This window comes from Gloeophyllum trabeum (genome assembly GCF_000344685.1).
Source record: "Gloeophyllum trabeum ATCC 11539 unplaced genomic scaffold GLOTRscaffold_00008, whole genome shotgun sequence".
Lineage (NCBI taxonomy): Eukaryota > Fungi > Basidiomycota > Agaricomycetes > Gloeophyllales > Gloeophyllaceae > Gloeophyllum > Gloeophyllum trabeum.
The window spans coordinates 812106-835119 of record NW_006920417.1 but is presented as its reverse complement, the minus strand read 5'-3'; the positions used below and the strand labels follow the sequence as shown (position 1 = coordinate 835119).

Genomic DNA, 23014 nt, shown 5'->3' with positions numbered 1-23014 from the left:
AAATATACACCACGGCTCCCATGCAGACTTAGTACACGCTATTCATTACACTGCGTAGTGACCTTCAGTCCTTCCTTTCATATTCTAGTACCGACAATCCCGCATCTACTCAATAATTCTCACCGGTCTACGAGGAAGTCCCGTTAGCAATTGGTTTCTGAGAAAGAATATTCCATACAAGTACTCACCTTGCGGTCTTCACCGCGTTCTACCATGCCAGGGTTGCGGGTGGTCTTACCAGCGACCTTCTCGAGGCCCCCTGAATATGCGCACACCTCAATACTATGCCTCGTCATACAGCCAAGCAAACACTGACCCATGAGCTTATCGCCAAAACCGGGCTTCTTGCCGGTATTCGACTGGTCGCCGTAGGCACCCTCAGCGGCGTATCTCGAGTCGTCGGGGTTGTTGCCGCCGCCGTAGCCGCTATCACTCTGATTCCCGCCAACACCGGCGGAGGACTGATTCTGGTATCCACCTTGGCCTTGGCTAGTCGAGTTCGAGTCGAACCCACCACCTTGGCCACCAAAGTCATCGCTCCTCTGTTGACGACCCTGGCCACCGAGTCCTCCCTGGCCGCCAAATCCTCCCTGGCCTTGGCTGTTATCCCAAGCAGAGCTGTCGGTGTCACCAGCGCCACCAAACTCTGTTACTGCATTAGATGGAAGTAATGGGTTGGAAGGACATGGATTACTCACGATTGGAACCGGTCTGGTTGTCCACCTGACCACCCTGGCCGCCGAATTGGCCGCCCTGGGGTTGGTTGTCATACTGGCCTCGACCAGAGTTGGCGCCCCCAAACTGACCACCTTGGCCGTCCAAGTTGCTCCCAGAGTTCTGGTTATCCCATTGGTTGTTCATGATGCAGGGTTGGATTTGGAGGGTAGATCGAACGGTGTGCGGGTTTTGAGAAGTTGGATTGCTGAACAACCACATCGGTGCGTCTCGCTCTTATATTGCCGACTGTCAGGGTGAGAAGCATGACGTCTGAGGACGGCTCCCGTTGGGTACCCGCTAGTTTCATGTGGAGAGGGTGCATGGGATGGAGTGATGCATGGCGAAAGAGCCAAAGCGCAGATTCAGAGTCTATTTCTGGGGCCGAACTGAGGTGCTCTAGTGGCTGGATAAGCCTGGATTGCGGTTTTCAAATCAAATCGGGACATTGAGGGTCCGGTACTCCAACCTGTTATGCAGCAACAGGAGAGAAGCTATTTCAGGGCAATGACCAGCTGGGGATGACGAGTAGCCCGTTGATGGCACGCCACCGAGGACAAATAGAGGCAAGGGGTGTTGTACCTGTCAATGCATAGTGCGCACCCCAGCGCCGATGCGTTATAAATACCTAGCTCTGCGCTGACACGACCCGGGCATTGCGGGGGGCATGATGTAGGGCGGCTTTGACACTTGCAAGACACCATTACAGCGGCGAGGACTACTACCTGAGCTGGATGCGTGTGGGTGGAAATTCGTACCGGCGAAGCCAACTGCCCTGACATCAGCTGGACGGCCCCCCTAATTGGCAGAGGTGGATAGATGCCGATGGCGATCCTGAACCCAATCCGGAAGAAGTAAGGACCGACATACCAATTTGCTGTGACCACCGCAATGAGCGCATGCTTGACTTTGTACCTGTACTTGATATCCTGTTGTATTGAGTGCGATTGCAGGGATGCGTAACAGCGACTATTGTCGATACAAGGACGAAGCGTCCAAAAACCTCGTAGCGGTGGAGGCTTCAGACGTGGATGCCGGCCTCATATAAAAGCCCAAGGTCTCTGGTGCTCTCATGGCACACATCCCATATATACGTGCAGACAGAAGGATGGCGACCAAAGGGACAGACCAGATCAGAAGGCAGTCACAGGAAGGTAGACGCCAGCACTTGTAGTCCTATGTTTCTTCTCCCGAGCGCTCTTATCACCCCGGAGAAACTACGTGTCGTGGAGAGCTATAAGCAGTCATCAATACCGCACCTTTCAGCGTAGCAGACTGAGGCCATATGCATGCCTCTGGCACGCATTCAACGAAGCTGGGATTCGGGAGACCAGACGAGGTAGAGAATTCTGTACCGCTTGGTTATTGGCGAGGTGATGCCTCTGGTTCGTAGACTGGGCACTTGCAATGCATGGTAGTGCCCATCAGAGCCCAGCAGAGATGATTTCGCAAGGAGCACCGAGGAACACATGATCAGTTGTTCCAAAGAACAGCCCAGTCCAAGTGTGTATAAGTGTTGGCAGATCTACGAAACGAGCGCCCAAAACTTTGTTGCTCTGCAGCGTTGCCGTATAAGTAGTGCTCGACGGCGCCCGCTTAGAGACCTTTACAAGCCTTTACAGCACTCTGGCATCGAGGACAAGAGACAAACGCGGCGACCAAGATGAACGTTTCAGCAACATTGTTCTCATTTCGGCCGCGGCAGCTGAGCTAAGCAGCCCGTCGGAACGCTATTGTGGCTTGCAGCACGATACAGCAACTCCCCTGAACTGTCCCCTTCCCGGCCTCATTCCCTTGGTCGTCGTCTATCCTTAATATTTGCCCGCAGGCGTCGGTCTGCGCAATTCCCCCGCTATGTCCTTGACAAGCGTCCTTTTCCTTCTTGCTTGCATCCCTTCACTATGCGCCGCTATATCTAACGACTCGCGAGGACCGTTCCCAAACCCGCTCTCACGACGTGCTTCAAAGAGCATACCTTCGGAAGGCTACTATGATCCATTATCAAACGGTGGCAGCATGCTAACAGTACGTATCTGCTGCTCGCGCGACCTCGGGAGCTAACACTGCCGTAGCAAGTACCGGATACATTCCCCGCCGGCCTGGGCGAACCAATAAATGTTATACTCTCAGCCAAGTCGGACGCTGCTGTCCTGGTAGACCAGCAGATGGACGGAGGACTTCGGAATTACTATCAGTGCGTCATATACATCCCGGATAACGCGCTTGTTCGAGCCAGCTCGCGTTTCTAGGTCTCTAGGTTTCAGTTCAGAGTGTCTGGGACAGCACTCAGGATCCGACCAGGCTGCTAATCTCGGGGACGGGAACGGTTACAGTACGTGGACAATTCCATTCGCATTATGTGCCATCGTCTGAAGGGAGGCCACAACCAACCAGAGAACGAGACCGCGGTCATCCGGTGGGATTACGGCGACCCTGCCTTTGGGACATGTACAGAGACCATTCAGGGCGGCAACCATTTCCGATACTGGGTACAGAATGGGCCAAAGGCTGATAGGTGCGTCATCATCCCTTCAAGATCCCCTCACTGCTGACGACGATGCGAGCAGCGGTGCTATTTTCATGGCTTTGTCGTATGAGAAGCCTATAGCACGTAAGTATGCTTTGTAACGTCGGTCAAGTACCGTCTAATCCCCGCATCTTAGTTGGCCACGATATCATTGAGAACGGGTAAGTGCTTCACCTTCCGTCGGGGTCGGGTTATATATAGTCTCATCCCTTCCCATAGGTACAACTTAGCACGGTGAGTGTTCTCAATGTGGTAACGCAGACTCGCAATACTAAAGAGCTATGGACGGAAACCAGAGATTGGCTCATTGGCAACGCCACGGGTCAATCAATCCCCACAGCGAACCTCACAAACTCATCAAGCTATTCCGGATCGACGTCAGCGCAGGGCTACACATACGAGACGTCGGTACATTACGTATCTGGCCTGCTCCAGAACACGAGCGAGGGCATTAATCATTACCTTACTGTTGGCGTCAACGGAACGAACGCCGTAGATGGTCTCGTAGCAGTCATGGAAGTGCATATCTCGGCGAAGCCAGCGAAATCCAAGTGCGTCGGACTTTCACTGCGCTCCCCCTAAATATCTCATCTTTGCCACAGTTCCCCGCCAACGATGGCACTATCCTCACCATGGTCATGGCACCTCCCAACACTGCTCAACGTCGGTGTCTTATTTATTCTCCCTTTATTTTCTCTGTAGTAGACAGTCACTGCACACACCTATCCTTAGAAGGACAGCACTACGGTAGCCAAACATTCCGTAGCACGGGACGGGACGGAAGGACGCTACTTCGGATGCAAGCTCACTCCTACCCTTTCTCGATAGCATCTGCTTTGCATAGTCACTTGGAAGTCATTGCTTTCTGCTCCCGAGATGTACGTTAACGAAGTTGTATACAAGCACTGCACGCTTTTACGACGGCTTCTGTCTTGAACACGATGCGTAGACACAATCTGGCAGCATCGGCACCATAGCAAACAAGCAGCCCGGTCCGTCGGGCAAGAGGATAGAAGCTACGGATACACAACATATACAGAGCCTGAGAGTACTCAGTCTTCTATCTCCAGATCGCCATAAGGCTTTGCTTTCCAGTAACTCTCATCGAAGTGGTGCACACGGACGAAACCATCTTCCCCTCCGGACGAGTATGACGTCCCAGCGGGATGAACAGCGATGCTGTAATTCGAGGGAAACGATATGGTCAGATTGATCAAGAAGTATAACGATGTTCCTATACGTACGTATTGATGGGTCCGAAGTGACCCTTCACCCGCCCAACCTCCTCCTCGAAAACCTTGTGCCAGAACCGTGTCTCGAACTTACCCTGGCGAAGTGATGTTGTTGTGACACTCATGGCTTCCTGACCGCCTCCCAATAGCACCTGCCAGACCTCGACGGTTAACCAGACGACGAGGAGAATAGTGCTGATACATACGTATGGACGCTTAGGCGCGATAGCGGCGCTGTTTAGTGGTGTCTCCGTGGAGTATGTCTTCAGGACCATGAGCGTCTTCGTGTCGTGAAGCTAAAAGTGCAAGCCCCGATGATTATGGGATCTGGTGCGAGGAAGGAGAGTCAACGTACCCTTGCGGTTTTGTCTTTGCTGCTGGTGATGAAATATGTCCGGTCGGTGCTTAACTGCAGATCGGTGACTGTGTCCATATGTGCACGCTCGTTGTTCAACACCTCATCGCCAGTCTTCATGTCGAATAGCGCCACCTTGCCTGACTCGTGGCCAGTCAAGATGAGACCGTCCATGTACGGGAACGCGCACACGGTGGCTTTCGAACCGACGGGGTTGAACATGTAGGTTGGCTCCTCGGATTCTGCGACACCAAGAGTGTCAGCTACAGTGAACGTCAGGACCTTGCAGAGCACGCACGATCTGTCCCATCCCCTTCCCGGTTTATGTCGAACACCCGCACCGCACACTGGTGGCCCATACGCTGTTCCGTGATGCAGACAATACGGTCGTCGTCCTCGTTGAAGGCGACTCGCTTCACAGCGGTCGGGAACTCCCATGTGAAGAGACACTTGCCGGTTGCAACATTCCATAACTTCATGCAGTTATCAGCGGACCCCGATACGAGGAATTTTGACTCTGCTGGGGATACGGAAAGGTTATTAGACGGCGATACACGCAAATAACGCCCGGGCTGACTCACAGTCGACGTCGACGGTCCATACTGTCCCATTATGTCCGTCATACGTTCCTAACCGCTCTCCGTTATGCGTGTACCATACGTTGATGACATGGTCTTTTGAACACGAGAAGAGGAGATCGCCCTCCTTGTTGTACTTGATCTGGGTCAAAGACCGCTCGTGACCTAGTAAAATTTGGTTTCAAGTCGGTACTGAGCTTGCACCTAAACGCGCAGATTCTAACCTTGTAAGAGAATGGGCCTCTAAGAGCATATGTCAATCAACTTTTCTATGAATAAAGGTACAAGGCGTGCCATTATTGCAGGAATAGAGCGTTGTCTTTCCGAGACCCAGGCAAGCTTCGACGAGGCGATATGATTCTGGAGGAATTACAAGCTCGGATCGGCAATTGCCGTGCTTCGATCGTTCTTTCGATGCTTGGTGTGGCGATGCTGTACGCTTTGTACTGCAGCCATACCATGTCGGACTCTGGCGTTCTTGATACTGAAATCGATGGCTGGGAGACACTGGAGCCTGCGCGGAAGAGACAAAGAACGAGCGAGCTTGAGGACAGGAAGGAACCTGTCATAGCCTCTACGGAGGAGCTTGTTCGAGATGAGAAGTACTACAGAACCGATGGTGATTGTGTTATCCGTGTGGAGAACACGCTGTTCAAGGCAAGTATGCGGTGGGCGAGAGTTCCACGCAAGTGCTTACAACAGTAACAGGTCCATCGCTTCCTTCTAGCAAGGGATTCATCTGCCTTCCAGCATATGTTTACATTCCCTGCGGGTGATAAACAGCTAGCGGAGGGGTCGAATGATGACTATCCAGTCCGGCTCGTCGGGGATACCGTCGATCAATTTCGTGCTCTGCTGTCCATCATGTACGCGCTGTGAGTTAAGTTTTGTCTTCATATCCTTAGCCAGCTTCTTACGTTTTCTCGGGACCTTTACAGTCCACCCGAACTACAGTCATATAATAGCCCGACTGCTGATATCGACAACCTCATAACGGTCGCAGAGATAACCAACAAATACCACTTTGCTTCAGTGGAGACATGGGCGGTCGATGCCCTTCACGACGTGCTCTCCGGTACTTACGGTCTTCCTCAGACCGATCTGGCTATCTGCGATTCCGCACTCATGGCCCGCCTTCTCGAGACCGCCATTCTATGTAATCATACGCGGCTGCGGTCTCTGATAGTCTCCAAGTGGACTAATCGGATCCTGCTGCGAGACCTGAGCCCCACTCTCGCGATCGTCCTGGCTGATCGACACATGCTGCGGTCCCTCCAAGGAATAGCTTACTATGTCCAGCTCATGGAGATGGGCTCTGACTTATCGAAACTAAAGGCCGACAAGGCCTTGAGCAGGGACCAGCGTGCTCGGCTGTTATCTGGGCACTGGTCTCTGGTGAAGCTGTGGGATCGTCTCAGGGTCACCGCCCCCGCCTTTGAGCGCTCTGACGGGTGCACCTTCCACAATCACGGTTGCCTCAAGGTGTGGGAAGACCAATGGCTGGAAGCCGGTAAGAATGAGAAGACCCTATCGTACGGCTCTGCCGACGTCCTCGGGAGGCTGCGGTGCATAAAGGAACACCTGATGATGAATGGAGAGATCGTTCTGAGGCTGACGCCGCAGTGCCGCAAGGCAGCGGTGGAGTCGCTATGGCGGACGATTAAGGAAGTAGAGGACGGTTTGGCAGATCATTTTAATGACCTTACACAGTGTTCTGAATGAAGAATTTGTATTTCCTAGCTGTATTATATACACCTGCACCTCGGTATCGGGAGGCTTATATGGAATATGTCAGCTCTCAGGCCTCTCCGTCAGTTCGATGAAACGCCACATGTGAGATAAGCCGGTACGTGCTCGGCCTCTCGTTATAATTGGTTCAGGGTCTCTCAGCATTGTTGTTGGGCCAGGTGAGCGCAGCAGTCATCCCCTGATGTAGCACAGACAATGGGATGTGCTCTCACGAATTTTTATCGAAGGCTACCCTGAACGGCAGGCTCCAAGAAGAAGTCCGAGTGGACTAGGAGTGATTCTCGAGCAGAAGACCGCGCCGCTGACATCCTAACCTCGAATAGGCAGCGGGCAGCCGCCTCGTGCGGTGTTCGCCCTGAGTCATGAATATCTGCCACGGGGCCAGAAAGATCTCGACGACAGGGCAGGCAAACCTGCCTAAGGGTCCGCGACACCGAAGATTTATTGCTGGCGCGAAGTACGTACTATCCTGCCCAGCACATGCGTGCTCGGGCTTCTGCATCATTCCTCACAAAAGTGGTAACTGCAGTGGCCACTATTCTGGGCCGCAGCATGGGGACCATTTCACGTCTGACTCTGCTAACGGCGATGTTACCTTCTTCCCTACTTCCCAATCGGTCGAGAATTTACCATTCTTTCGGCTGTGAGACAAGTCCCTTCCGCGCGAGGTTAGTCCCACCATGACTTTTCTCCGGCATTCATCAAGCAGACTCGGCACTGCATAGGAAGAAATTATGCTCGTCAGTGTCGTCTACGACCATACCGGAATTGCTCGTTTCAGGAGGGACGCTGGCTTCACGAGCTGGATGAATTTCCAATATTACGGTTGGGATTCGTGGTATTGGCTGCCGGTGGCTTGTCTCCTCAAGTTGAAGTCTGTGTACAGCAAGCATACGATTCTCGTTATGGCACGAGACGTGGTCTCCCTGGACGGTTTCTCAAAGCGCTGGCAGCTGCAGTCGAATGGCCATGACCTACGAAGTTAATTCGTGCTCAGTAGAGCCACGCATAGGTGGTAAGCACTGTCAGCGTATCATGAGAGATACCGACGTCTGACTGGCTCCTCCGAAAGACCCAGACAGCCGCTGAATTCTTGCGCTGCCCCCACTATTTTCCCTACCCTACACAAACTTCCTCCGACCCTCTCCCTTGAACGCCGTTAAGACACGGTCAATAATTCCCCGCCGGGAGCACAAGTCTAGACATCATCCTGAGAGCCACGACGGAGGTCGTGATCCTCGTACGGTGGAGCAGACACGCCCGCAGAGGAGCGCCGTCCCGCCTGGCATGCATGTCTTCAGCCATCGGACATTCGGCTTGGCGATATTGCTTTCCACCGCGTCCGTGACAACGATCGATATTGAGATGTCGATCGGTGAAATCTCAACAGGCAGAACATCGCAGACCACAACGTACCAGACTGGCGATGAATCCATGGCTTGCGGCGCTGGCATCGATGTGCCAACGTAACGACGCTGTAGGAAGGGTTCCTCCCGTCATCCGCCTCCCTTGTGATGGCTGGCATGCCTCCTGTACCCCCGACCTGCACTACTTCAGCCATTGGCGAGTCGACCGTGATCGACTATTCAATTCAGCCCGTCGAAAAAAGCACATCGACAGGGCAAGACATTGGACGAGTCTAGAGCTGCCTATGGACCGCAGACAAAGTCAGAGAGGGCGGCGCCGTCGATGGGGTCTTAAGCCGGTGACCCAATCAAGGCACCACTTGGGATTCAGACATCGCAAATTTTACGCGCAGCTTTACTCCGGTGAGTTCTCTCTCCGGCTAGAAGACACGATGCAAAATCTGATATCGTCCGGCAGCGTAAAATGCCACCTTTACAATGTGGCAGTGGCCACGGAGGATAGTTTGATAACGGCAGTCCCATTGGACGATGTGGCGGCTTATTTGATCGACCGCGCTCGGAAGATCTAATCTGGCAACGATCGACTGAATGGCTTGTACGGATGCCGGTGCTCGCACTCGTTCACCACGGCAGCAGATACCTTGCCCGAGAATGCCGTCGCGCCTCGAGAACCTCCGCAAGTCGGAGCTTGCGATGATACGACTGAAGTTTATTGTCGAGAGTGTTGACCCGCTGGTGTCAATAAAATGCGGGATTCCTCGCAGCGCAATTGCAACATATCGAACCATTCGAGTCTTTCGTTGATTGGTAAGAAGGCTGCTGTGGATGGGAGAACGGTGGCCAGGTGTGTGTCACTTGCATCTCTACACAGGCGGTTGCTCCACCGCGTTGCCCATGAATCCAATATGTCCGCTGTTATAATTGCCGGACGAGCTCCACAGGTTTTCGTAGTGGTATACGTTGCATTGCCCCACATCTTGGGCTGTAATCACTGGTGGAGCAAGAACACAGAAGCACTGCATGATCGAGATCTGGCTAGCTGCACAGGAAGTCGAGCTCGGTACCGCAACTGCAGTACTTTGCCTGGCAGCGGGCCAGGAACCGGCGACTCTTCGTGCCAAAATATTGAAGGAATTTGGGGGGAAAGAGGCGCGTAACAAATTACTGCAGGTCCTCGAACGAGTCCCTTGTCCTACTTGCGTCGTGGTGGGCTAGTGATTGAGTGAACGGGAAGGTGTCCAAGTTGTCGACGTCATGTTTCCCATGGGTAATTCAACCTCTTGCCCCTCTTTGCCTTTGCTCTTAAAGCACCATGATCGCTAGTCTTGCCGTTTCTGCACTGATACCTGTCGCTGTCGATTCCGCGGACCTGTCGTTTAATACCGGGTAATTCTACAGCTTTCCAGTTGTCGCGAGCGCATATTACCGGACTATTTACTCTCTCGCGTCTGTATCCTCCCACTGCGCTGACAACGTCGACCCACGACCCGCCCAAATCATCACGACTTGCCGAGCTTAGTCAAGGAACTCGACCTGCTTTCCCAAGGCAAGTATCCGTCCTATTTGCATCAAATCCCACCCACATCCGCTCGGTCCCTGTGTGCTGTGCTCCTGTTTTGATTGTGTCTGTGCACAGATCAGACGGAGCGGGGGACAACCGTAGCATTTGCTGAACATCGATGTTGCAGCGAGAAGACACGCCGACGCCGACTCCAAGAATACTAACTCACCCCATGGTGCTCAGTGCATGGCACAACCGACGGGGCACTGCTGTGGAAGGTGAGTGGACGCGGCACGTGGGACGATCGGGGCGGCCATCACCGGAGAGGAACAGCGTAGCGCCGTCGCAGTCACGTGACCGTGCATATGGATCCGGGCTAGCGAATTTTCGAGTCCGTTATACGTGCGGCAGCAGCAGTCCCCCCAATAATATTCCACTTCACGTCCTTTCCTTTATTTCTCTCCTTCGGCTATGCTTACCTCTGTCTTTAACTAGTTCCCCCCAGTCCTTCTACCGTCGTTTCCTCTTCTTTGGGCCGTTCAGGCAAGTGTTGCCGTTTATGATCGCGTGTAACCACCGCGCGCCCCTACTTATCCCACTGCGCGTCTCTGCCAGGGGTTTATGATCCAATTCCGACAGACTCTCGTCAACTGCAAGACCGCGTCCCTGCTCGGGTGGACAATTTAGAGAGATCAAGCGGCGCGGGCAAAGTATTTGCAGGGCAGGCTTTCATGGCGGGAGATGCCAGCAACGAAGACCCCCAGGATCTGAACGTGTCTGGTTCACCGGCCCCTTCTTTCACATCGGACACTGGCAGACCTCCTGGTGCCTCCTCGGCGCCGTCGCACTCCCAAGCAGCTGTTCCCCGCCGGCAGCAGACCAGGCCCACGTTCCAGACCCCGCCTGGCCATTCATATACCAGACCCCCGTCCGACAGGCAGCAGGCGTCTCCTGGCGCTGGTTCACGTTTTCCAGGCGCGCCTCATCAGTACCAGGCTCGTGCTTCCCCTTACGGAGCTCAGCCCAGTGGATATGGCGGACCATACACGATGTCCTCCCCGTCCGCTGGCGGGCTCCAAGCACCTCCCAATCCTGCATTTCCCTATGCCCACGGGTTTTCTCATCCTGGCCAGTACGTACATGAAGCGCCGATGATCCCGCAAAATCCGCATATGGCCTACTCGTCGCCCACCATGCCTGCCCTATTACAGCACCACAGCAGTCCAGGCCCGTCATCAATGTTCGGGCACGCCCAGATCACTCCTTCGCCCCCGCCCCGCTCCCCCTTATCTTCATCAGGCTCGCAGGCTGGACCTCCGCATTCGGCGGCTTATCCAGGACAGGCGTCATTCTATCCGCCCTTGTCCTCGTCGCCCTTCCCTTACCCTGCTCAGTCATTTCCCTCGTCGCCACCCATATACCAGTCCCAGTACTCGCCCTCATACCCCTCCCAGTTCGTCTCACCGAGTGAGCAGGAGAGGCACGGCACTTGGTGGTATGTTCCGAGCAACGTACCCTCGCCGAGTCAGTATGATCCCATTTCCCATCCATTCCCTGCTCACTACACCGTGGCGTATCCTTCCTTAAGCCGGCAAGAGCTCGAAGCCTACAACCGTCCCGGGCCCTCGTCCGTCTCATCCGCCGGCTACCCAATGTCACCCGTCGCACGTCCAGGGCCGGTTGGATACCCCCATTCACTCAGTGCTGGACCTGCATCGGCTCCCCCGTCTCTCGCTTATCCAACTTCGCCTGACCCGGCTAGCTCGGAAGTCGGCGCAGCCTCTATTCGCGCTACCTCGAGGTCCTCTCTAAACCCTTCATCTGTGCGCCGGTCCTATCATCCCAATCCGCCCACGCATAGGTCCGAGTGGGTTATGTGGGTGGGTAATGTCCCCGGGGACGCGACCGTGGAGGAGCTATGGCGCGTCTTCAATCATCCGGGGCCTATTACCCAGTCCGCAGACTCTGCTCAGGACTCGGACACGGACGGGCAATTATACGGCGGGGTTGTCTCCATATATCCTATCGTCCGCTCGAATTGTGCCTTTGTCAACTTCGAGTCAGAGGCTCATCTGCACAGCGCGATCGCCCGGTTCAATGGACAGCCCTTGAGAGTACACGACCCCAAGTGTCCACGTCTGGTCTGTCGCGTTCGTGCGAAAGAGGACGATCTGAGAGCGGGTGTCGGCGCGCAGAGAGGGACGGGGTTACATACCAGATGGGTTAGAGAGAAGCGGGAAAGGACCCTTGAGGGACCGTCAGCTTCTGGTGAAGCAAGTCGGGACGATCAGTCCGGGTCAGAACGCGTCGTCACGCCGACAAGTTCAGCTGAGTCGCCGCGCGATCTGGCTCACAGGGTCGCCTCTCTGTCGTTATCGAGTGACGAAGAGAGTCGCTTCCGCCGTGGGACGAAGAAGTCAAGCTCCGGGTCTTATGCGTCGACTAACTCGAGCTTCCTGGCTCGCCACTTTCCCAAGCGCTATTTCATCCTCAAATCGTTGAGTCAGGTGAGCTTTGCCCCCGCAGATCTATGCCGCAGATTGTAACGCCCCCCGGCAGTTTGATTTGGACCTTAGCGTGGAGAAGGGTATGTGGGCAACTCAGCGCCATAACGAAGCGATCCTGGACCAAGCGTATCGCACGAGTCAAGACGTTTACCTCATCTTCGGGGTGAACAAGAGCGGCGAATTCTACGGATATGCTAGGTGTGTATTTTTCCTTGTATTGATGCCCATTAGTTCGGCGCGCCGACGAATGCCCTCTGTATGGAATTAGGATGGCAGGCCCCATTGGAGGTAGCGGGCAGAGGATGTCATGGGCGTCGAGGACCGATTCCTCCCCCGCGTCACAGAGGGGATCTCGGCGCTCGGACACCATTCCGGAAGAGGGGTCCAGTCCTACGCAAGCTCGACAAGAGCCGCACTTCTTTCCGCTTAGCGAGCAACGACTTGTGGACCAGTCGCCGATGCCGGTGTCTCCACCGCACAGACAGGTTGTGCCCGGATCGCAGCTCGAGCCTGCGCGTGAATTCCTCTCTGCCCCGGCAGAGATGCACAACCCACACCATCGCTTCTCCGTGCCGAGTCCCGCACCCAAACAGAGCCTCGACATACCGGAAAGGGTACTTCCTGCCGCGCCATCCCTGTTGTCAGCTGATAACTTCGAGTTGAAGGCCGAACCTATGCTTGCTGCTCGTTCGCGAGGTGCTTCCGGTTCGTCAAGTCGCGAGGCGCAGGCGGATGGTGAAGGAGTGAAACGCATCGACAAGCTGAAAGATGAGTTCCCTGGATCGCCCCTGCGGACGGTGGCTGAGGAAGGCTCGAAGGAGGAGGAGGAGGCCGAGGAGGAAAAGGTCGGGTTCCTCCGGAAGGGGGACGAGAACTGGGGCGCCCCCTTCCGAGTGGAGTGGATAAAGACGACCCGTCTGCCGTTCTGGCGGACACGCCACCTTCGCAACCCCTGGAACCACGAGCGGGAAGTGAAGGTGTCCCGGGATGGTACCGAATTGGAGCCTGGGGTCGGACAAGCCCTGCTGGACGAATGGGATCGACCCGAGCCGCCGCAGTCGCCCATGTCTTTCAAACACCCTGGACAGGGTAAGCGTCCCACCGGGGAGCAGAAGTCGATATCGACAAATACCGCGCCGACCGTCTCACGGAAAGGGGACGTGTAGTGGAATCAACTCATTTTCTTGGATTATTAGGAAACATCCCCCCAAAATTCACGACATTCAAACCGCAAAAAACTGGGGTTCACGCAACGTACACGTCTAGACATGCACCACAAACTACTTGCACTCGTTCGTTATCGCCTTTCGACTCACGACGACAGTCACGCTTGTCATTCACGATACAAGATCTGTCATTTCACTCTTTTGGGCTCAAGGGTGTGCTGCATTGTTAAACTGCCTGTTCGCTCATCGATGCATTGGTTGTCAAGCTTTGAAGTTTTACGCATGTAGCTATAGTAGATCTCTACTCATCTGTACCTCGCACATTTGGCAGCCCACACACGCAGCGCTGGAGTGCGCTGGCTTTGCGTGTTTCTTACATACTATTGTAGCACCGGACTCGTATATGCCTGTGGTCCGTAATACACTTGTTGGTGGATGCTTCTCATATGAATGGAGACGGCCTTCGAAATGCCGAGCACTCGAGGTGAGCTCTGGTGTATGTCTATGACTTCGGGTTCTTGGCCAGGGGTTGCGGCGTGACATCACGCTTGGGCACACACAACATCGTATTCGCTCAATGATATAGTACAACGTTTGTCCGGAAGCAGTCCTGAGCATGGGGCTCACATAGTGCAGATCGAAACAGTCTAGCAACACATCTCGCAAGGGCAGCCTGAAGAACATGTCCTCAGTTAACAGCTCCGTGAGAGTGTCATAACACTTACAAACGATGTCCGCGAAGCACTCGCAGCAGTCCTGTGGGACATAGTTAGCAATGCTCACGGGAGTTTGGAATACGGTCCCGACAGACCTTGCAGCACTCTATTGTACGCAGAACTATGAGCTCTAGTCGCAAGTAAACCGTGGAGAGACTCACCGAAGCAGAGGAAGCACTCGACGGCACCAAGGAAGCAGTCCTGCACCGCATAGACAATTTAGCATCCCCACCATGGGATTAGCAGACGAGTCTGTCTTACCCTAGCGGCACCACCTCCACGAAGGCGGGAGGCCTTACGTTCACATTGCTGATGTTGCTTGTTGGCAGGCGCGCCTGCGTTCATCACAGCTGAGGGAACGACGGTCAGAATCGTTCTCAGGGCCCGCTGCCACGCTACATACACATCTGAACAGCCTGGGGCTGGGCATTGGTGGTCTGCTTAGAGGGGGCGGCGGCGGCGGCGTCCATAACGACGATATAAAGCGACGGAAAAGGGTCGCTTTGATGGGGGGAAGGACATGGTCCCAGCGACGCGCTCTGTATTTATACAGGGCCGCCGCTTGGTCCGATGACGTCCTGAACATGCCTAACAGCGCAGTCGGCCCAACGTGCGGTCGACCGCCTATTTTTATATCAAGGCAATTGCACGGCCAAAAATAGCGGTGCCCCTCGCTCCTCTGATTGAGTTTGCGCCACTCGCCGCCATGCCCCCTGGAGGTACAGGTTTCCTGACGTCGGAAAGAGGGCACGTCGGGGAGCAGGTTTGATGTCTGGAAGATGAATTTCAGCTGACTAGACATCCACTGAAACATACGGAGGTAAGGAGGCAGAATTGACTCAGTCCCCGATGCTGTGCATCCGATGTAATAGCGGCATATAGTGGACGACATATCGGACATGTGTACTCGTACACCAGAAATTACATGCAGACGACGAGAAGCTTCAATTATCTCTGAGATGCGTTGGAGAGGAGGTGAGAGTCGAATACCCTGTTCGGGGCTCTCCGGCCCGAGCTTGCAGGTGAAAGAGGCGTGAGAACTGCCTATGCTCCGGAGTCTCACCGAGGCCATTGCGCCTTCTCGTTTGCCACACTCAACTCCTTGAGATGGATACTCCGAAGCGTGGCCGTGGACGCCCCAAGGGCAGCAAGAATAAGCCTACCGCAGGCAATGTTGGCAGGCCGCGAAAGGACGGACAGCCCCCTCGGAAGAGACACATAAATCCGGGTGCACTGTCCGGTGCGGAAAGAGAAGGTAATGCTTGACTCTTGCATTCATCGGGCACCGTAGCTCAGGCATCAGCGTATTTTTTTTTCCTCCAGCAGTGGCGGTTCAAGGATCACTCCCATCTGCCTCGAGTAGCATACCAGCCACCGTCGGTGATCGCACCGGGAGTCTCCTCGAACGGCCCTTTCCTAACCATACCCCAATTGCGCCCCATCCTGAAGAGCTTCATCTCTTGAATGTACCTCAGAAGCAGATTCCTACAGTCAAAAGACCCGTGGGGCGACCGAAGGGTTCCAAGAATGGCCCTAACGTAGGTAATGTCGGCAGGCCTCGTAAAGACGGCCAGCCTCCACGGAAGAGGCAGAGAGTGGCAGAGCCAGACATCGCTGTCCCTGATGCAGGTGTGTACACCGTTGCAGAGCTACCATCTGCGTGACCCCGATGTCGGATAGCAGGGTATCACATCGATCCGTCCCTGATGTCTCTCTCGCATAACGACGTGAACAGCGTCTCTCCCTATATGGCACAACTGCCTTCACCTGACATCAGGAATCCGGTAGATAGTACTCATTCCCTGACCCCACAACCAGATCAGGCTTCGGGTACCGTTATCCCAGGGTCGGGTGTCACACCATCCGGGGTACCTGTGAAACGCGGGCGTGGCCGACCGAAGGGCACGAAGAACAGTCCTAACGCGAAAAATGTCGGACGTCCCCGTAAAGATGGACGGCCACCTCAACGAAGGAGCATTGCGGCCACACTTTCTGCTGAGACTCGAGACCGCACGGATCATGCCGGAGGCAAGTGATAACTTGAAGGTGAATACAATAGTGATAAATCCCCAACCGTTCTACTCGCAGGTCTTTCAAGACCTGAAGAACCCAGATCTGCGAGACTCGTCGGTGAGGCCTCTCATGACTACTTCGTCCACGCTCGAGGGTGAAGGCTCACATCTTCAGGTTCGCTAGGTGTGAACAACAGTCCGTCAGGACCCTCACAGACCACGGGCCTGCGATGGCAAAACATAAACCCCGAGAGTTACATGGCATCTCTAGAGGCGCCAGACCCCGTGCTTGGCCCCGTGCTGGATCCTCAACTCCAAGATTCTACGTCCGCAGTCGCTCGCGCAGACCACTGGCTGCGGGATCCTTCGCAGGCACCTCGTGAAGGTCCGTGATAATGAATTCATTGCGAGGCAGGAATTGGAGGAAACTTCGATCAATTAAATAGTTCCCTTCAGGTCAATCAAGCGAGCGCAACCATACCGACCAGGGTCTTCCTCCAAGAGTCCCAGCTCCTACTCACGCGCCTCACCTACTCCCGCAACAGCCAGTGTCTCTGACTCCGGTATCGTCGCACACTCACACAGCGCAAGGCATAGAGGCAATCCCCCGCTCGTCAACAGATAATGCAGAAGACTGGTTCTGTGTCCTCCCCGCTTCGTCGATGTCTCACCTTCCGTTTATCTTATCCCATTTATCCGCGCGGTCGCCTCAAGGCCGAAACCCGTGGGTGCCAGACCCTCACGTCCTGACTAATGCTGTTCAGGTGTACACGCCGGCAACGGCGAGCGGTCATCTCGGGCCATCCGTTCCGTCTCAGCCAAAGCCTTCCTACTATCTGATTCCTCTACGAGATGCTACGCAGACGCAATTGAAGCCAGCAGGTGCGTCTAGCAGAGAAGACATGGAACAGGCGAACATTAACGATAGGTGTGAAGAGTGCTCCGAGTTGGGTGCCCCCGAGTCCGCTCCCGCGCCCATGGCTCCGGCAGGCTCAGACCCTGCGCCAGAGAAACAGCTGCGCCGCAAGCACAAGCCGCACAAGCCCAGGTCGTGTATGCACTGCAAGAGCATGGAGTGCCCCGGCAGGTGGAGGTTCTACAGGTGTCCGATCTTGATGGCTAAGAAACAGGTGAGCACGTCGGGTGCAAGGTTGGCTTTGGATGTGACGAGAATGTGGCGGACAGGCGGCGTTGGGTGTCGTGCAACCTGTAGCATGTGCATCACCTACGGATGTGAATGCTGCTGCAACAGATGGGGGACAAGCGGACGAAGCCGTTGCTTCCGGCGGGACGTCCGGTGGGAGAACCACAACTGATTGACCCGCTGTGGTAGGCACCTCGGTTGGAAGTTGCACAGAGAGTATACTAGTTTCGATGGACATCAGTGCTCAACGCCAACACAGGAACCCCAAGGAGGCAGCATCAGCGGGTTGTTGGCAGTCCCCTTGGCAAGAGGATTCACCCTGCGTAGGCTTATCGTTAGTCTGAGATGCGAACAACCAAGCCTCAAGGTATATGGTCACAGACCAACATAGCCGAGCAGGAGGAGGAGATCCCATACTGGGTGCCCACAGGATTTTCTACCATTCTACCCCTGAGGTTCGAATGGCAGAGAGGATTCTGGGCGACGTCCCGCGTGGTGATGATATACGTGTCCCGCAATGCTGATCCGAGCAAGGATGAGATACTCGTGGTTGGCGTCCTTCAGAGCCGAAAGAACTGCGATGACTGCGAGCACTGTATTCCAGCGTTCCGAAACACGCGTGCTGCATCGAGGATGTCTTGCCCCCCTTTTTCCCAGTCCCTTCTGACGAATCGTCATCGCGGTTCATAGACTTTCCAGCGTAAACTAGCTTAGCATGCCTGACCGCTGGCGGTAGCCTAGAGGTACCCGTAGGCCGCCTGGCTACATGTTTTGCGAACCGACTCCCAGACGATTACCATCGTTGATTACGCGGAAAGACTTCAGGTTTCAGTACAATCTAGGCAGACAGGCCTTTCGGGAGATTGTTGCCTTAGCAGAATCGGCACCCGTGCGAGGCGGGACCCACAATTAATAGTCGGAGTCCAGGAATGTCGTCCGAATAAGATCCCTAAGCCACGCAGCCTCTCTTGACGGGAACCGTCAAGGAGGAAAAGCCTAACCATTGGCATACTTTTTTATTATGCAGGGAGAAGGCTTCAGAACGCGAATAAGAGCCGTCGCCGAGACCGATAAAACGAGGTCGGACAGACTGGCACTGGCAGTTCCGCGACGCAGCGCCTATTGCAGCAACACGTGTTTGGTTGGTTGCATCTTTCTTTTCGCCCACGCCCAACCTTTCGTTGTTGCTCGCCGTTGACGACGGCGAGCTCGCTGTTTTATTTTCTTCTCCGGCTGGCACTCTACGCTTGATGACTGACGCACGGGTTGCTTCGTCCGATGACACCGCGTCCCTCCTTTAAACACAAGCGTCCTTTGTCCGCCATCTTCCTAGGCTCCTCCCCATCCTCCTCGTTTTCCGCAAGTATACCAGATTTACCTGAACCGCCGAGCCCAGGAGGATCAAGTGGTTCGGGCTTGCCTTCCCCGCCTGCAACGAATTCAACGGGTAGCGGCAGTACGGGCGACAACAGTACGAACGCTGGCAGTATACGTCTACGATCTTCTCCTAATACAAACACGAATATGTTCAATGGTAATAAAGAGAGGCCACGAAGTCGGAACGGCAACTCGAGTGAAGATGAGGACGGGGGAGATAATGAGAATGAAGAGGACCAAACCGCTCGACTCTCGGACCGCAGGTCGTCCTCTCGCCCGAGTGAAAACGAGTTGGCCCTGCAGAGAGTGAAGAGTTTGACTCAACGAAATCGTATGGTTGGTGCTTCCAGTTCTACCAGATATCGCTGTACTCAGAACAGTGTATCCCCCTTTCCGTGTATATGCACTGGTTATCCAATATCAACCATATCCTGAACCGGCGTATCGTGCAATCCAATCTACCCATCTCCATTGCTACAACTCGCCGTCGTGACGCTTCTACCCTTGTTTGACTTGTGCTCTATCTATACCTGCATCGTGGCCGCCTATTCTGCTCTTGATTGAACTTCGACCCTCTATATCTGCGGAACCGCCACCCCCCCCTCCCCCGGTCTTACATGATGTTGGGCTCGTCGCCCCATGGCTTTATGTGCTTCAATTCACCTCCAGGCAATTGACAAGTTATCGCGTCTGAGTACACCATCTCCTTCCAATTCCGGCCGTACCTCTACCAGCCGATCTCCCCTCCCACCCCACAGTGCTGCTTCCTCCTCCTCGTCTGGGAGAGTATCTTCGCACTCTAAGTCGTACTCAACACCTCAGAGCCGCGTGGCAGGTGACCGTTCTGGTTCAGAGACGGAGAGGGAAGGTCATTCGCTCCATTCGTATCCTTCGTCTGACGATCTCTCTGTAACCCCTCCTACAACTTTATCGGGAGGCTCACAGTCACGGACCAGCGGTACGCGTCGACGTCGGACATCGGCACCAGCATCGCCCGATAAAGAAAGTTTGACGTCGTCCTCGTCATCCAGACCTGGCAGCGGTGGCAGAAACGCGTCGCCTGGTCCTTCAAGAACCCCGCGGAAGAGGGTCTCTATAGCGTCTTCTTTCACGAGTTCGTCCATGGACTACGAGGATGAGGAAAAGGACGATGTCGCGAGCGCGGCACTGGCTGCTGTGAGCGCCTCCCGTCGTAGTCCAACAATTGGGAATAGCAGCAGAGCGAGACACCCGCTTCCACGCGAGTTCCGGGACAGCGTTAGGAGAAGTTTGGACGGTAGGGTGCGTCTATTAATTGTCTGGTTAACCCGGTTCTGCGCGTACTGAGGGGGGGTCTGATCATAGTCTGCCGCGGAGCCCATGACACCCCATCGTAATAGAGATCGCGGTTTCCTGGAAGCAAGAGGGTCTCCTTCTCCGAAGTCAGCAGGCTCTACGCTCAATCTTAATGGTCTTCAACAATCACCTCGTCCGGTGCGCGCTGCCGCGGGTCGCTCTGTGCGCGAGCTATCGCGACGACACCAGTCGCGGTGGTTGTCTGAGGACTTATCATCAACTAGCGGGTTGGGAGATATACATGACGGGGAAGAAAGTGACTTGAATGCAGCCATTAGTCCAAGCGGCCTTATCTACGGCAAGCGGCAGACCCTTAGAGGGGGTAGTGCTGAGAGCGCGCTAGGCGCTGGTAGAAGTCTTGTCGGTGAAGGTTTGAAGGCTGCAGGTATCGGGGCAAGGCGCAGAGATTCAGCGTTGGATCTTTTCCGCGACGGCAGATTGGAAGGCGGAGGATCTACTGTGTCTCGGGCAAAGACCACTGGTGCGTTTTAACCAAATGAATTCCGTTGTATGCTTAATGCAATGTGCTGTAGGTACTACTAGAGGAGTTACACTAGGTAATTCGCGTACCAGTGAGGGGGCCGGCCCTTCAGGCTCAACAGCGACCAGAAGTCGCATTGGTCAGGAATTGCGCACAACCACTCCGTCAGGTGACGCTCGTGCTGTTGTCCATCGGATGTCTATGACTTCCAGACCGTCCACATCTATGGCAGGCTATAACGGAGAAAACCCACCGAGTACAGCACCGCCTAGTCTGCGTACTTATCGGTCATCACGCACACTTCCGGATCGGGAGAGGAACGTCTCAGAATTCACATTGGGTGGCAGACAGCAACAGGCTGTCTTAGCTTCCAATGACAGGATGTATGCGTCTCCGGTCCTTGCCCCTCGTCAGACTCCCCATACCGTCAGCGCCCTTTCCGGGCAGTTGGCCCAGCCGAATTCTGAGCACACACGTCTTATGCTCGAGTCCCTCTCAATGTTTGAATCCAGTCTCTCTCGCCTCCCTCCTATGGGTACGACGACGACGTCTACGATACCGGAATTGTTCAGATCGGCCCAGACTATCGTGCACGCGGCGGACAAATTGAATGGACTTCTTCGAGCCGGGACCGCAAATGCCCTGGAAAGGCAGATCGATGCGGATGTCGCAGATGAGGACATGGGTGGAATGAATGCGGAGCTAGCCGAAGTATGGAGGACGGTGGGCGGTGATTTCAGGGAAAGCATGAGGGTCAGCGATGAGCTAGTTCGTACCTTGACCGGGTTTCTCTTGGGTGTCGGCAAGGTTTTGAGGGAATCTGCGTCGTCGAACAACGGGCTACAACACCTCCGTACGGGGAGTTTGGATGAAGAGGCTATCAACCGGAGGATGACCCCTGACATTGCCGACCACCCACGACTTCCTAATGGGCGGATGAGTGTGGACGTACGACGGAGTTGGGAGCCTTCCCCGAGGGAAAGCGCAAGACCGTCATCAAGTCGTAGAGATGAACTAGACAGCCGTGCGTCGTCTTCTATGCGACGCGGCAGGGATTCAGAAGAAAGTACTGGTAAGGGTTATAATAACTGAGATACGTGCGCGGCTCACGAAATCGTGTCTCTGCTGGAAGAGCGCGATTACCCCGTGATTGATCGCGATGAGGAACTCCCCGATCCATCCCCTACACCTGCATCTAGACATCAACACCGTGCTCTAGCCCCCTTAACCATCCCCCCAGCTTTGTCAACTATACCCTCAGAGTCGTTGCTGTCTCGGCGAACGTCCGCGACAGAAAGCAATCGGAGGAAAATATCAAACAACTCCAACGCGACAGTCCGTGCAGGTCCAATGCCATCGACGCTCAAGACCCCCGGTGCCACGACCGCTATCACTCCACACACTGTATCCAACTCGCCAGAAAAACCCGCTTTTCCTTTGCCTCGCGTTGATTCTTCAGGGTCTGGCGGTTCACACAAGGCGAACGTTACGTTCTCTCGCCCGTCCACTGTATCGGTGTCCACCTTGGCTGGGGTGCAAGAACGAGCTAGGAAACGTACGATTTCAGCCACATCGTCGGCGGCGGATGAAGCCCACGATGCTGTAATGGCGACTATCGCTGCAACTGCCCATCACAAGACTCCCGTTTCTGGGTCGGAGTCTGAGAGGGACGCCAGACGACGGACTGTTGGCGCGAAGGGACGGGTGTCGCTTGATAGTGCTGTAAGTTCCGAGAGTCCAAGAAACAGCGGCGGCAACCAAAGACCAACATTACCGTTAGGAAAGAGGGAACGAAGGAGGACGATAACGGAGATATTTGGGCAACGTTAGAACACGGGGGTGGCATGCGAACGAGATACTTTAGGGCGTTGTCTTTGTTGGTACGTTCTTTAGATGTTACCACTTCAGCGTGGCGTTGACATTGCCCTAGTACCTGTTAATCCAGAGTTTATATCTCTTTATTGCAGTCATATGTGCGTCCCCGTCGCACTCATGGCTGCCTTTTGTTTCCCTTCTAAGTGCCTCTACTTCTTGGACTGTTTCGTCGTCCCCTGTGATCCGAGTCTCTTCCACTGTTCTGAATGTAGCAGTCCGGTCATCTTTCCCTTCCTGTTCCCTCGTAACTATCTGTGGCTCGTTCGGCCGCCTGATCCAAGTCCGCGCAACCGTATGTCAATTATAAGATCATGCACGAATATGATGTGTTTGCACGATGATTGTGATGCTAGCGAGTTATCCGGATGCCTCAGCAAG

At 54.7% G+C, this 23014-nt stretch overlaps 8 protein-coding genes across 8 annotated transcripts; 5 read left to right on the top strand and 3 right to left on the bottom strand.

Annotated features, from left to right (window-relative positions):
* Positions 1-96: 96 nt before the first annotated feature.
* Positions 97-861, bottom strand: GLOTRDRAFT_139203 (uncharacterized protein; the record flags this gene model as incomplete). Its single annotated transcript, XM_007868751.1, has 4 exons — positions 97-127; positions 189-259; positions 317-646; positions 699-861. 4 exons carry the CDS (start codon positions 859-861, stop codon positions 110-112), a joined length of 582 nt encoding a protein of 193 aa, XP_007866942.1. The 3' UTR covers positions 97-109.
* A 1707-nt stretch (positions 862-2568) lies between these two features.
* Positions 2569-3823, top strand: GLOTRDRAFT_42823 (uncharacterized protein; the record flags this gene model as incomplete). Its single annotated transcript, XM_007868450.1, has 8 exons — positions 2569-2743; positions 2791-2908; positions 2964-3046; positions 3109-3229; positions 3279-3325; positions 3378-3402; positions 3461-3475; positions 3538-3823. The coding sequence occupies 8 exons, from the start codon at positions 2569-2571 to the stop codon at positions 3821-3823; spliced, it is 870 nt and encodes a 289-aa protein (XP_007866641.1).
* A 476-nt stretch (positions 3824-4299) lies between these two features.
* GLOTRDRAFT_9627 (uncharacterized protein) lies at positions 4300-5581 on the bottom strand (the record flags this gene model as incomplete). The annotated part of the gene is made up of 6 exons (XM_007868404.1): positions 4300-4420; positions 4486-4625; positions 4680-4769; positions 4829-5070; positions 5127-5348; positions 5410-5581. Coding segments are annotated over 6 exons (987 nt in total), but the record flags the coding sequence as incomplete, so codon positions are not given.
* Positions 5582-5865: 284 nt separating this feature from the next.
* Positions 5866-7128, top strand: GLOTRDRAFT_130023 (uncharacterized protein; the record flags this gene model as incomplete). Its single annotated transcript, XM_007868750.1, has 3 exons — positions 5866-6067; positions 6134-6281; positions 6345-7128. The coding sequence occupies 3 exons, from the start codon at positions 5866-5868 to the stop codon at positions 7126-7128; spliced, it is 1134 nt and encodes a 377-aa protein (XP_007866941.1).
* A 3307-nt stretch (positions 7129-10435) lies between these two features.
* On the top strand, positions 10436-14132 carry GLOTRDRAFT_61905 (uncharacterized protein). The gene is made up of 4 exons (XM_007868749.1): positions 10436-10566; positions 10639-12530; positions 12583-12728; positions 12799-14132. The coding sequence occupies exons 2-4, from the start codon at positions 10755-10757 to the stop codon at positions 13694-13696; spliced, it is 2820 nt and encodes a 939-aa protein (XP_007866940.1). The 5' UTR covers positions 10436-10566; positions 10639-10754; the 3' UTR covers positions 13697-14132.
* A 211-nt stretch (positions 14133-14343) lies between these two features.
* Positions 14344-14757, bottom strand: GLOTRDRAFT_42640 (uncharacterized protein; the record flags this gene model as incomplete). The annotated part of the gene is made up of 5 exons (XM_007868434.1): positions 14344-14369; positions 14422-14452; positions 14508-14518; positions 14574-14613; positions 14674-14757. 5 exons carry the CDS (start codon positions 14755-14757, stop codon positions 14344-14346), a joined length of 192 nt encoding a protein of 63 aa, XP_007866625.1.
* A 1584-nt stretch (positions 14758-16341) lies between these two features.
* On the top strand, positions 16342-17744 carry GLOTRDRAFT_139199 (uncharacterized protein; the record flags this gene model as incomplete). The annotated part of the gene is made up of 5 exons (XM_007868748.1): positions 16342-16579; positions 16609-16809; positions 16881-17306; positions 17361-17554; positions 17610-17744. The coding sequence occupies 5 exons, from the start codon at positions 16342-16344 to the stop codon at positions 17742-17744; spliced, it is 1194 nt and encodes a 397-aa protein (XP_007866939.1).
* Positions 17745-18718: 974 nt separating this feature from the next.
* Positions 18719-22969, top strand: GLOTRDRAFT_116497 (uncharacterized protein). Its single transcript, XM_007868747.1, has 6 exons — positions 18719-19281; positions 19615-20226; positions 20290-20761; positions 20814-21833; positions 21894-22641; positions 22692-22969. Exons 1-5 carry the CDS (start codon positions 18847-18849, stop codon positions 22589-22591), a joined length of 3237 nt encoding a protein of 1078 aa, XP_007866938.1. The 5' UTR covers positions 18719-18846; the 3' UTR covers positions 22592-22641; positions 22692-22969.
* The last annotated feature ends 45 nt before the right edge of the window (positions 22970-23014 follow it).